General features: G+C 41.5%; 1 protein-coding gene across 2 annotated transcripts in view; it reads left to right on the forward strand.

Annotated features, from left to right (window-relative positions):
- The window catches only part of TSPAN18 (tetraspanin 18), a 142250-nt gene that overhangs the window by 8641 nt on the left and 121039 nt on the right, over positions 1-12570 (forward strand). For both annotated transcript variants that reach the window (XM_044062965.1, XM_044062963.1), the window contains exon 3: positions 5445-5639. In XM_044062965.1, the coding sequence (XP_043918900.1) occupies positions 5445-5639 (195 nt within the window). The remainder of the gene's footprint in view (positions 1-5444; positions 5640-12570) is intronic.

Consider the following 12570-nt stretch of genomic DNA (forward strand, 5'->3'; position numbering starts at 1 on the left):
ATTTTGAAGTAGCATGTCTGGGTTGGTGGTTATCTGCCAAAAGGGAAAATGCTCCAGATTTTAGCATTCAGTTTGACCCCATTTTTAGTACACCAAGAGATTACCAGAGAGACTACTTGCTGTGGGGTTTGAGTATCAGAGAGTGACTTAACAATGGCCTCTAGTTTGCAGACATCAATAAACTTTGATAGCTATAGGTGTTAATTCTTTGCTTACAGATCAGCGAAGTAAAGGTATAAAACAAAGAGGTCCCAGAATTGACCATGAAGGATATCACTAAGAGCTTTCAGACATTCCGATGAGACCCCTGCATTGTGTGGGTTCTCCCTTTCAGCCACTTTGCGGTCTGTCTTACTATGTATGAGTCAATTGTTGATGCATTTGGTTTCTATAGAATTCCAGCAAAGCAAATGGAGTTGAAGTCCTTTTCCAGTTTGAATCTTACATTAAGTAATTTAAGTATGCTAATTATATGTTTTACAGGGGTGCCTGTCAGTAGATCCAACATGATCTACTAGCAGATTAAAGCGTGACTGTCCAATATCAGAAGTCAGAAGTACCAGAAAGTAGAATGTAAAAGCATTAGACAACATTATGGTATACGAAATGTTTCAGTTTTCAGGATTTGTGTTTATGTGCGAGTGTTTACGGGTTAAGGTTAGAGTAAAAGTTAGAAAAAGGAGCAGAGGTAGTATTATGACAGTTTACTGCATGTCTGTAGTGTGTCTGAGTATCATTTCTAGTGAGACCATTAGTGAAAGGATGTTTTGTAAGGGTGTATCTAGGCTTGGGATTAGGGGCAGGTATAGAGCATAGATACAGAGTTAGGGTTTAGGTTAACACATATGAGTAAGGAGGTGTAGGGGGAAGCGGACATTATATTTCCGAGAACACCATTTTACCCTGCTAAGGCATACCTGTCTGCTCTGGGTATGTCTCCCTCTTAAAGGGCCTCATTCCTGTACAACTAGAATGTTCTCTGATTGCTGACACTATATCACAATTATATATATATATATATATATATATATATATATATATATATATATATATATATATATATATATAGGGGCATATAAACTAGCATACAAAAGATAGAATGTTCTAAAAATCTAAACATGATCAAACTTAATGAAAACAAAACATGCCTTAATTGTCAGCCAGAAAAAAATGCTACTGCTTTTACCCTGTGTGCAGGACTTCTTTAGTCCTTCTCACATAAGAAAAGGGATAACAGATTTATTTATTTGTTTGTTTATTTATTTCTTTATTTTCTGGATGATGATTAAAGCTTATTTAATTTTCACAAAGATGAGCAAGCCGGACTGCATTGTGAGTTTTAATATGCTTAGATGTTTCTTATGTACAGGCCTGCCCTTTGATATTTCAAAGGGAAAGGCACTAATTGTGATCCATAGAACAACAAAAGTTATACGGAGTATTGTGAAAATGTATGCAAATTCTGACACAGCAGTGTCTTGTAGTTAGTATATATGAACAGGAAGACTTTAGTTAGTTAGATGTTCAGAATATAGAACTTTTTTTATGCCAAAGTGATAGAATAGTAAGATGATTACAGTGTGCTGGCATTACTTTGTGTGAAATCTGTATCTATCTATCTATCTATCTATCTATCTATCTATATATATATCTATATCACGTGTGTGTATCTGTATCTATCTGTATATCTGTGTATGTCTATATCTATATATATCATATCTATATCTATCTATATATAAGTATGGTTTACTATCAAAATCGTGAGTAACAAAAAAAAATGCTAAGTTGAGTGACTCGCAACACTGAAGACGGAAGACTAAGTAGGTCAGTATGTCGAATATCATGCAGATTATTTGAATTTGGCATTATTCCACATACTATTTCCCCCTGCACCTTTTACAACAGCAAGTTAAGTTCTGGTTGTCAGCAGTACGAACATACTGCAAAACACTGAGCCTCATGTTTCTGCAGGGAGGTAAGCCCCCCTGCACCCCCACACCCCCTGCAAATGATATATTCCAACTCTGGGATTGCACTACAGTGGGGAAAAGGGCAAATTTCCCGATCCACACTGTACCTTGCTCCCTAGTAATAAGGTCGATCACATATGTGTGAATGCACGGTGCATTCCCTGAACTGGAGACTCACATACATGAAGGTTCGGCTACACAAGATTCAGCCAACCATAATTCGACATCCCGTGTTCTTCAAATCTTCATTCGTTATTTTGATATATATACACACACACACACACACATCCAAATGCTTGACTTTCATATGGTCAAGACCATATGATCGAACATTTGAATGTTTGAAAATGTGAAAAAAAAAAGAAATAAACAAAAAAAAACTAAACACTGCTAGCAGCGGTCAAGCCTCCCTGCACCCCCCCCCCCGCAAACCCTGCTATTTAAATATACTAACTACAAGATCGTACTACATTGTGGTAAAGGGAAATCTTCCCATTCTACGCTCTTTGGAAATCCCCATTCAGACCGGTCGAGCTTTTTAAAATTCGATCATATGGTCTCGGCCATATGAAAGTCGAGCTTTTAAAAGTTCGGTTCGACCATCTGAAGGGGACCCATGTATATACACATATAGATAGATAGATATACACACCCACCCATATGTCTAATATATCTAGTTACATATATGCACCTATTTCATCATCAACCCCCTTTTTTATGTCTCTCTGTTTTCAATGACATGCTCCCACATTCTTCAACATTCATGCTTAACTGTCAGAGGTTTTCTCTCACACAATCCATCCACCTTTTTGCTGGATGCCCTAGTTTCCTCTTGCCTTCTCCCTGTATGTTCCAAGTCTTCTTCACCAGCTTGCCTTCTTTCCTGCACATGTTCTCAAACCACTGTAATCTGTTCTCTTTGACCTTGTCTGCAATTGGAGCTACTTTTGCTTCTGTTGTGGTGTCATCATTTCATCTGTCCCACAGTGTGTGTCCTATCACCCATCCCAGGCACTTCATTTCCAACACCTCTAGCTTCCTGTACTGCTCTGCCTTCATTGCCCTGGTTTCTGTATTCTACAGCAGTACTGGTCACACCACTGTCTTGTACACCTTAATTTTCAGCTTCTTTCACATTTCCCTGTCATACACTATCCCTGACACTCTGTGCCAGTTGGCTACAGTCCCTCTGATTCTAGCTTTGAGCTCTTCATTCAGACTTCCCTTCTCCTCAACCACCCCCACAGATATTTGAAGCTGTTAACCTGTTCCTATTGTCCTTTCTATCACATCTCTCAGCTCCTTTTGACTTCCCCATTAAAACTGTCTTATGCATACTCAGTTTCATCCCATGTACCTTCAGTTTTGCATTCCATTCCCCTAGCCTTTGTTGAAGCTCTTGCTTAGAGTCTGCCTGTAATGCCACATTGTCTGCATACAGCAACTTTGGTGATCTGTCGCCCCTAATGTAGCTCATCACTAGTATGAACAGCAGTGGGCTCAGAGCTGAACACTAATGCATGCCCACTGCTACTTGGAACCCCTCTGTATGACTAAACGTGTTTGTACTTCAGTCATTGGGTTCCTGTACACACCTTGCACACAGTGTTTCTGGGACCTTGAAGCACCGCAGGACTGGCCAAATCAGCTTTCATGAGACCTTGTCATATGCCTTCTCCAAGTTTAGAAATGCACAGCTGGACTCCTTCCTCATTTCTAGCTTATTCTCAGTTATCTGTGTCACTGCAAACATTGCATCAGTTGTGCTGCATCCTGATCTGACTCTGAATTGCTCATTTCCTATCTTACTTTCTACTGCTCTGCATATTCATTTATCACTCACCTTCTCCAGAACTTTCATGTCCTGTGACAGGTGTTTGATACCTCTATACTGCCCACAGTTGTGGATGTCCCCTTTGTTCTTGTACCCTGGCATTAGTGTGCCTATTCTTTAGTCATCTGGGGTATACCTTTCTCTCCATACTGCTATGAGTACCTTCAGGAGCCCTTTTTCTCCTATCTCACCCAGCACCTTTATCATATCTGCTGTGACCTCATCTGAGCCTGCTGCTTTCTCTGACTTAATTTTCCTTAGCGTGGTTCTTGCTTCTTCTGTGGTGTGCTCCTCCCCTGCTGTCATCGTAGGTTGTGTCTGGGGTAATAAAACTTATATGGGATTTTCTTCATTCAGAAGTTGTTGGAAGTGCTCCTTCCATCTGCCTTTGATGTCCTGTGGAATGGTGGGCAGGTTGTTGCTGACATCCCTTATGAAGGGTGTCCGACTATCTTCTTTATCTTTGCCTCACAGCCTGATAGACCTTCTTTGTGCCATCCACTGATTCACTTTCCATAAGCTGGTAAAGTGCCTCTGATACTTTTTTCTTTGCTATTGCAGCTTCTCTCTTAGCCTGTTTGTTAGCCAGCCAGTATTCCTCCCTAGCCTGGTCTGTCTTTTTTATCCCTCACTTTTTCCTGCAGTTCTTCTTGAAGTCTTGCCACATTCCATAAGTTCTATGCCAAGTTGGATTCACTTCAGAAGCTCGAAATACTAAAATCTCGAGCCCAAGAAGTGGAATCCACAAAACAATGTAAACTAAAAACCGCGAAATTCAAAGCCACGACTACCGGAAGTGTTGTATTTCGCGGTGTTAACACACACACACACACACACACACACACACACACACACACACACACACACACACACACACACACACACACACAATCACTCTACTACACTCAGCGCCCCCTACACCCCCCTACTTAAATATTCTCACTCCGAGGTCGCACTACATACAAACACACACAAAACACCACCAGACAAGCTACTTTCTTTTTGCACACACACATCACAGCAACAAAACACACTGACACACACCACAGCCCCTACACAAACCCCTTAACATACACACACACTTACCTGAATACATGACCATAGTGGAACTTTAGAAGCATGAAATTCAAAACCTCAGGTATTCGAGGTTTTGAATTTCGCGCTTCTAAACTTTCGCTATAATGTGGATTCGGCTTCTTGTGCTCGAAATACTGAAATTCAAGATTTCAGTATTTCGAGCTTCTGAACAGAACCCTTATATCTATATCTATATGAACCCTTATATCTATATCTATATTTATATCTATATCTATATATGTGTGTGTGTGTGTGTGTGTGTGTGTGTGTGTAGTATGTATATAGGTGTATGTCATGGCGGAGATGCCTGGGAAACTGAATAAGAACAAGTACTGCAGTTCCACATGTTTTTGTATGAACAGCACTTTAATTTTCAAATTATTGGCACTCACAATATCAGATCTTGTACTTCAAATAGGGAGCTGATGTAGTGAGATTCACATGTTTTGCCTCATTGTTCCCTCCTGTTGTATCTGTAACAGTGATGAATACACCTTTGAAGAAAAATTACTTTATTACAAAAAATATATATATATATATTTTTTCTTTGTCTCTTTTATTAGCTGGGAGGTGCCTTTCTGCTCGGAACTGGAATTTGGGTATTGGTGGATCCCACTGGATTTCGAGAGGTTGTTGCAGCTAACCCCATCCTTTTCACGGGGGTGTATATTGTCCTTGCCATGGGAGCCATGCTTTTCTTGCTAGGATTTCTGGGTTGCTGTGGCGCTATCCGTGAGAACAGATGTCTGCTACTTTTTGTAAGTGTTGCATTTTAATTCTGTGTTTTGAGATCATTGAGAAAGTGATGATGTAAGAGCTTTGAGTTTCTGGTGACTTTTTTGTTCTGTATTTTTCCCATTTACCACAGTTCATGTCTATCCTGTTAACATACACTCTTTCACAGCTGCTGTATTCTTCTATCTGCATTTCCAAACTAAAAGTAATACAGTGAAAAAGTGTAAATTGTAGTAAAACTAAAATCTGAAAGTCAAACTGAGACAGAAGGAATGTGTTTATAAAAGATAACATCTTGGGAAATTTACAGGGACTGCTATGAATACTGCTGACCATATACTCCTTTCTTCTGCATAAACTTGAAATGGACAGCACAGCGGGCAGTAGTTTGCATTGTTGCCTGACAGCAAGAGGTTCTCTGGTTTGATTCTTGGCTGGGCTGCCTTCTGTGTGGAGTCTGCATGTCCTCCCTGCATTTATGTGAGTTTCTTGCAGGTGCTCCGGTTTCCTCTGATGTTACAAAAACATGTGTCTGGAGCATTTATCCCGGGCCTACTCTGAAAATTGTTTCATTCCAATTCGGACTTTCCCAATAAACAAATGGTAAAATAAAATAAAATAAAATAAATAAATTATACTGATCAGGCAACAATATTTTATGAAATGTAGATATTCTGCTGCGGTGGGCTTCCGACTGAGGTTAGCCTTAAAAACAGACAACAAAGCGTCCAACATGAACTGTAAAACCATTTTAGGGAAGTATGTTTGTTTGTTATGGTTGGCTTGTGTTATGGATAGTGTTCAGTGCAGCCACTATAATAAGCATGTGATACTTTAGACATTTTGTGTTTTTTTTTTTATTTCATTTTATACTGACACTAAAAGAAGAAGACTGACACTAAAATCATTGTTTTAAGCTCCAACACGGTTTCCCTTAATCTCACATTGTAAATATGAATCATTCCTCTGTGTAATCATGCTGAACAAAGCTCCAAAATATACTGTGCATATACAAGGTGTAACATAACTGGGATAAAGTTACTGAGTTGTAAAGGAACCATGGCTTGTGTAATGCCCTAAATGGAAAAGGCTATTATAAATTAAAACCCTGACAAAGAGCAGTACTAATTGTCCATCTTTGAAGGTTTCTGTGCAGAGGATAATTGCTGGGATTTCTGTTTCTCGTACCTTTCAACTTCAGCACTTAGCACTGTGCACTCATACAGTACATGTATGTTGAGAAGTCATACATTACAGTAGGAAGACACACTTTGTGGTCCCCCACTTATGGTTTTTTTTTGTTTCATTTTGTTGCTGGAAAGTTATCATGTTTTATGCCTTAATCTTCTATAGCTTCATAGTTTTCCTGCAGTCGCTGTATCACAAGCAGGTACCCATAACAACACTACTTTTACTGTTTGGGAAAGGTGTAGCATATGAACATCCCACACTGCTTCGCTAGGGATGGCTTGCACCTGTCATCCCTGGGCTTTCGGATATCGGCAAAGGCTCTTGCCACCCCCATAGTGCCTTTTTTAGGCAAGGCTCAAAAGACAAACTCACCTCCATAAACAGCACAATGAACAAAAAACTAAGGGTAATGCTGCTAAATGCCAGTAGTCTAAACCTCAAGATGCATGCACGCGAAGCACTCCTCAGTATGGAGAACATCGACATATGTGCAGTGACAGAAACCTGGTTCAAGGCTCCAGAGAGCACCTCAGCACTACCAGGTTATACCTCATACCATGCATTTCGGCCCCAAAACTCGGACCAAACCACAAAAGGAGGAGGAGTATCCTTTTTTATCAAGGATACCCACACCTCCAGATTAGTGGCGTTGCACGAAGCATCGGAGTCCATCCATGTGCAACTAACAGTGGGCAAAACTACTTTGCAGTTTATAGCATGCTACAGACCACCCTCTCAAAATCAGGAATCCCACTCGGCTTTCCTGAAAACATTGGAGAACATGAAGATCTCTCCAAACACCATCATATTGGGAGATTTCAACTACCCAAACATAGACTGGGAGCATTACTCAAGCCCCAACACCCTAGCCCAAAGGTTCCTGGAATTTATAAACTCAAACGCCATGGAATTGCTCCAGACCAGAAGTGAATCACTCACTGGTAAGATCAGACCATAAACTAATCTCACTGGATATTCACATCCCGACCCCACCCCCTGCCCAGAAAACCACAGTGAAAAACTTCTCTAAAGCAAATTTCACACTCCTCAAAACCGAGGTTAAATCCTTCAAAGTCCCCGGGCCTGTGGAAAATATGGTCCAGACCGCAGAATCCTTTATAAATGCATTCTATGAACACCTTCAGGAATGCATGTATCATGCAATCCCAAATAAAACCAAGACCCAATCCTCCAAAGGCAGACGTCCTGTCTGGTGGACCCCAGCCATAAATAAAGTATACAATAGAAGGAGGAAGCTACTACATGACAGAGCAAAATCCCAAAAAGGGAAGGCATCTCTGATCAGTATTAGCAAAAAACTACGGGCACTCATAAAATCGTCCAAGGCCAGCTTAGAGAGAAAATTCGCACGGGACCCTAAAGATAATCGCAAGGCTTTCTTTAGTTATGTTAGGAACCTGGGTGGGAATTCCCAGATATGCTCAGAATTAGTCCAAAATGGCAAAAAATACACCGAACCCACAGACATTGCCAACATCCTAGCTGACAGGTTCAGCGCAAATTTCTCACCCCCCTCACCACCAAAAGAGCAAATATCCATCCCAGCAGAGTGCTGCCCCCCTGACATCTCAGAAGCTCAGGTAAGAGCCGCCCTCTCCAAAGCAAAAAACACAGCATCAATGGGACCAGACGGTGTCCCGGGTTGCGTCCTACATGAACTCCAAGAAGAGCTAAACCCAAACATAAAACTACTGTTCAATCTCAGCCTTACTACAGGAAATGTACCCAAAGAGTGGCGTACAGCAACAGTGGTCCCTCTCCACAAAGGTGGCGTCTCAATGGATCCTGGAAACTATCGCCCCATAAGCCTGACTAGCCTGGTCTGCAAAGCTATGGAAAGGATCATCATGGACCTCATAAATAAAGACATTGGGGACCTACAGACACTGGATCCTACCCAGTTCGGCTTTGTTAAGGGCAGATCCTGCCTCTTGAACCTGGTTGATTTCTTTGAAACAGTCACCAAGGCCATTGACGAGGGGAAGGCGGTCCACACAGCCTACCTGGACCTCGCAAAAGCCTTTGATACAATACCCCACTTGGGCATTATAGATAAGCTCACCAGCTTAAATATAAACCCCTATGTCACTAGATGGGTTGCAAACTGGTTCAAGGACAGAACCCACATGGTTAGAATTGCTGGAGCCATGTCAGACTCTAAACCAGTTACAAGTGGTGTCCCATAGGGCTCAGTCCTGGGACCTCTCTTGTTTGGTATATATTTCTCGGAGGTACAGGCCAACACGGAAGGACTGTGGCTGACCAAGTTCGCAGATGACTGCAAACTGGGTGCCATAATTGACTCCCCAGCCGACACAAGCATCCTCCAAAAGGGCCTCATAGAAACAGACAACTGGTGCCAAAACCATGGCCTCAAGCTAAATGCCAAAAAGTGTATAGTCATCCCCTTTGGCAAAAACAAAGTACCCACAAATTACCACATGGGTGGTAATCCATTAAGTACAGAAGAAGTAATTAGGGACCTGAGGACCCAAGTTGATAGCAATCTCTCATTTGACAACCACGTGGCCAAAGTGGTTAGAAAAACTTTTTATATAGCCCACCTAATCATGAAGGGATTCACATCTAGATCAGGGGAGGTCATCGTGCCTCTTTACTCATCCCTCATCAGGCCCATAATTGAGTACAATGCCCCTTTTGGGAGGTACCTCACCAGACACCTGCAGCAGCTGGAAAGACCCCAAAAGTACCTCACCAAGAGGATCAAAGGGCTCAAACAGATGCCATATGCTGCCCGGTTAAAGAAACTCCAGCTCTATTCAGTGGCATACCACCTGCTCAGAGGTGATCTGTGCCTGACATATAAAGCCATGTCCAACCCGGAATTAATGGACATGCTGCACATCAGAAAATCCAAATCCCATCGAGGTACGCGCTCGAGAGACTTGAACCTCAACACTGAAATAAATAGGACATGCTGGAGGGACAGATTCATAACCCAGAGACTCCCTTCATTCTGGAGTAAAATCCCAGTCCAGGTTAGGCAGAGTCCCTCATTGGCTCTCTTCAAGAGGAATCTTGATGAGTGGATGGGAGATTGTAGGTTTACCCCGGGTATCACTTCTGTGTCACTATTAGACAGAGGCACAGTATACTAACCTCGAAAAAGGGCATAGCAGAATTAATTTAAAATGGGTGACGAAAGCCAAACACACTCTGGCTAGGCTTATAAATGCCCTAGGGCAGATAGCCTAGTATGAACCTATGAACCTATGAAGTATTGACACTAAAGTATGAGGTGTTTCTCACAGCCCAGAAAAAGGCTGCTATAGGCAGTGACCAGAATACTGAGAGGTGGGAGGTCCCTTACATTACCCAGGGTCAATGCTAAACATATTGAAATAGATAAGGGATCTGAAAGCCAGACAATGAAAAAAAAAAAACCTTCTACAAAAAGTTTGTCCATGTAATGGTCTTGTGTTATTTTTTGAATTTCAAGTTCTTCCTTGATAAGTAAGAATTCACCATCTTACTCATTTTCAGCTGTGACGCTGTCCGGTTCGACTCTCAGCTAGAGCATCGTCTGCATGGAGACATGCATGAATGGGCGTACCTTCGTTGAAGGTTGTGAGTTAGGGCTGGCAACTCAGCATGTAAAAATCAACTGCCAATCATTAGCGGACCGGAGTTCCGCTGTGGCGACCCCTAACCGGGAAAAGCCGAAAGACACAACAACTAATTTTCAGCTGTGAGTGAGAGAAGCATCCTTAGGCAGACAAGTTTCCCACACAGTTGTTCCCAGAGCATAACTATAACCAGACGGGTCAGTGGTTAAAATTTGGACTGACATGTTGGGAGTCAAAGGATGTCTGCTGGCTAAAGTTAAGTAGACTTCCACAAGCTTTTATGCACCAAGTTGGCCAAAGGGTCCATCCCCAGATGTTGTGTGAGTCAGCCACTGGTTTCGTTTTGGAATCTATACAGAAATATACTTGTAGAACAAGACAGTGGCTTTTTGCACTCTGTTTTGTTGTTGTGATGGATTTTATGTGGAAAGAACTATGAAGTTTTAAAGAAAGAGAGTAGCAGAGGATGTAAGACTGACTAAGATAAAGTAATAGTGTGTTAGCCAAACAGTTTGAGTTCCATGTCTTACAAAGAATAGTTTTCCATAACAGAGGTGGCAGTACACCATTAATGTTGGAGAAGGTACAAGCTGCATAAGAACTATGTTTCAGTGTACTGACATCTCTGTGTCTTAATGACAAAGTAAAATTTAAATGTTTATTAAGGTCCAGGATGATTCACTGTTAATGGCAAAGTTGAAAAATGTCAATGTTATATTATTATGTTTTAATCAATGTATATGGCGTGATTCAATCTAATATTCAGTTGTACATCCTGCAATTTTGTAACATATAAAAAGAATCAATTATTGTTGCATTTTGTCTGATGACCTTATGATTTTGTTGTGCAAGAAAAGTGATTAGTTTTTACTTTTAACATTAAGTCTAATTTGGTCATCTTCAGAGATGTAGATGTAGTAGGCTCTTCTAGTGCCACTCCATGATCATTCTTATCTAGTGCTCAGTGCCATTCCATGATCTGTGTTATCTACTGTCCAGTGCCACTCCATGATCTGTCTAATCTAGTGCCCAGTGCCACTCCATGATCTGCCTTATCTAGTGCCCAGTGCCACTCTATGATCTGGCTCATCTAGCACCCAGTGCCACCCCATGATCTGTATTATCTAGCACCCAGTGCCACTCCATGATCTGTCTTATCTAGTGCCCAGTGCCACTACATGATCTGACTCATCTAGCGTCAAGTGCCACTACATGATCTGACTCATCTAGCGTCAAGTGCCAATCCATGATTCAGCATGTCTGAACTCTAAGATGAGGAGCAAAATAGGCCTACTTTTAAAAAGATGTAATGAGCCACTTGCTGTGTTTGTAGCAACCAGCTTGCTATAACTTATACTACACATGAAGTGCTAAAGCAAGCATTTAGAAATGCCTTTATGGAAATGCGTGCCCATATGACTACCATTGGTCAGTATATGCTGATTGTGTCCTCATTCTCTTGCACCTGGTGTGACTTCTTCCTTCTCCTCACCCTAGCTGTGCTTCTGGGCAGTTGTGATGTATTTGGCTCCTATTTACCTTATCCAGGGATTCTGTGGCACTGGGTGTTGCATAGACATATCTGTGACTGCAGACCTTACACATTTCCATTAGGTGGGAGAAATGTTTTCTCTTATTTGGCAGGGTTGGATTATTTTCAGTCGGGCCTGTGCTTCCCTGATTTGTTTGTGATATTTGTGGTTTTGTTTCTGAGAGGCATTTTATTCTTTGGGACTTTTTAGTTTATTTCAATTTTTCCTTCTCAGTGTCTGTCTATCCTGCACATAATCATAAATTTTTGACAAGTCAGATTTGGCAGTAATGGAGGATTTGGGCTTTGACCTTTTTATGCCACTCAAGGCTATAGGTTACTATAATATTCACAGGTTTGTTTGCATGCCTGAGGGTGACAACGTTGTAGAAGACAGTGAGGTGTCAGAGTGGACTACAAAGTCATCTTGATCTCAGAGAGACAGGAAGTTTTCCTCAAACCCTTGTCACTGGCCTGTACAGTGGTGGACAGGACACATCAGTCTGGTTTACTTCCTACAGCTGAAGCAGTTGCATGCCTTGATGATGGGTGTTTTGCTAGTGTGCTGTGGAACTAATCTGGTTTCTCCCTTATACAGAGGATGTGGAACCCCCGGAAAGGGAA

Source organism: Protopterus annectens, chromosome 2.part1 (assembly GCF_019279795.1).
Source record: "Protopterus annectens isolate FY-2018-M chromosome 2.part1, PAN1.0, whole genome shotgun sequence".
Taxonomy (NCBI): Eukaryota; Metazoa; Chordata; order Ceratodontiformes; family Protopteridae; genus Protopterus; species Protopterus annectens.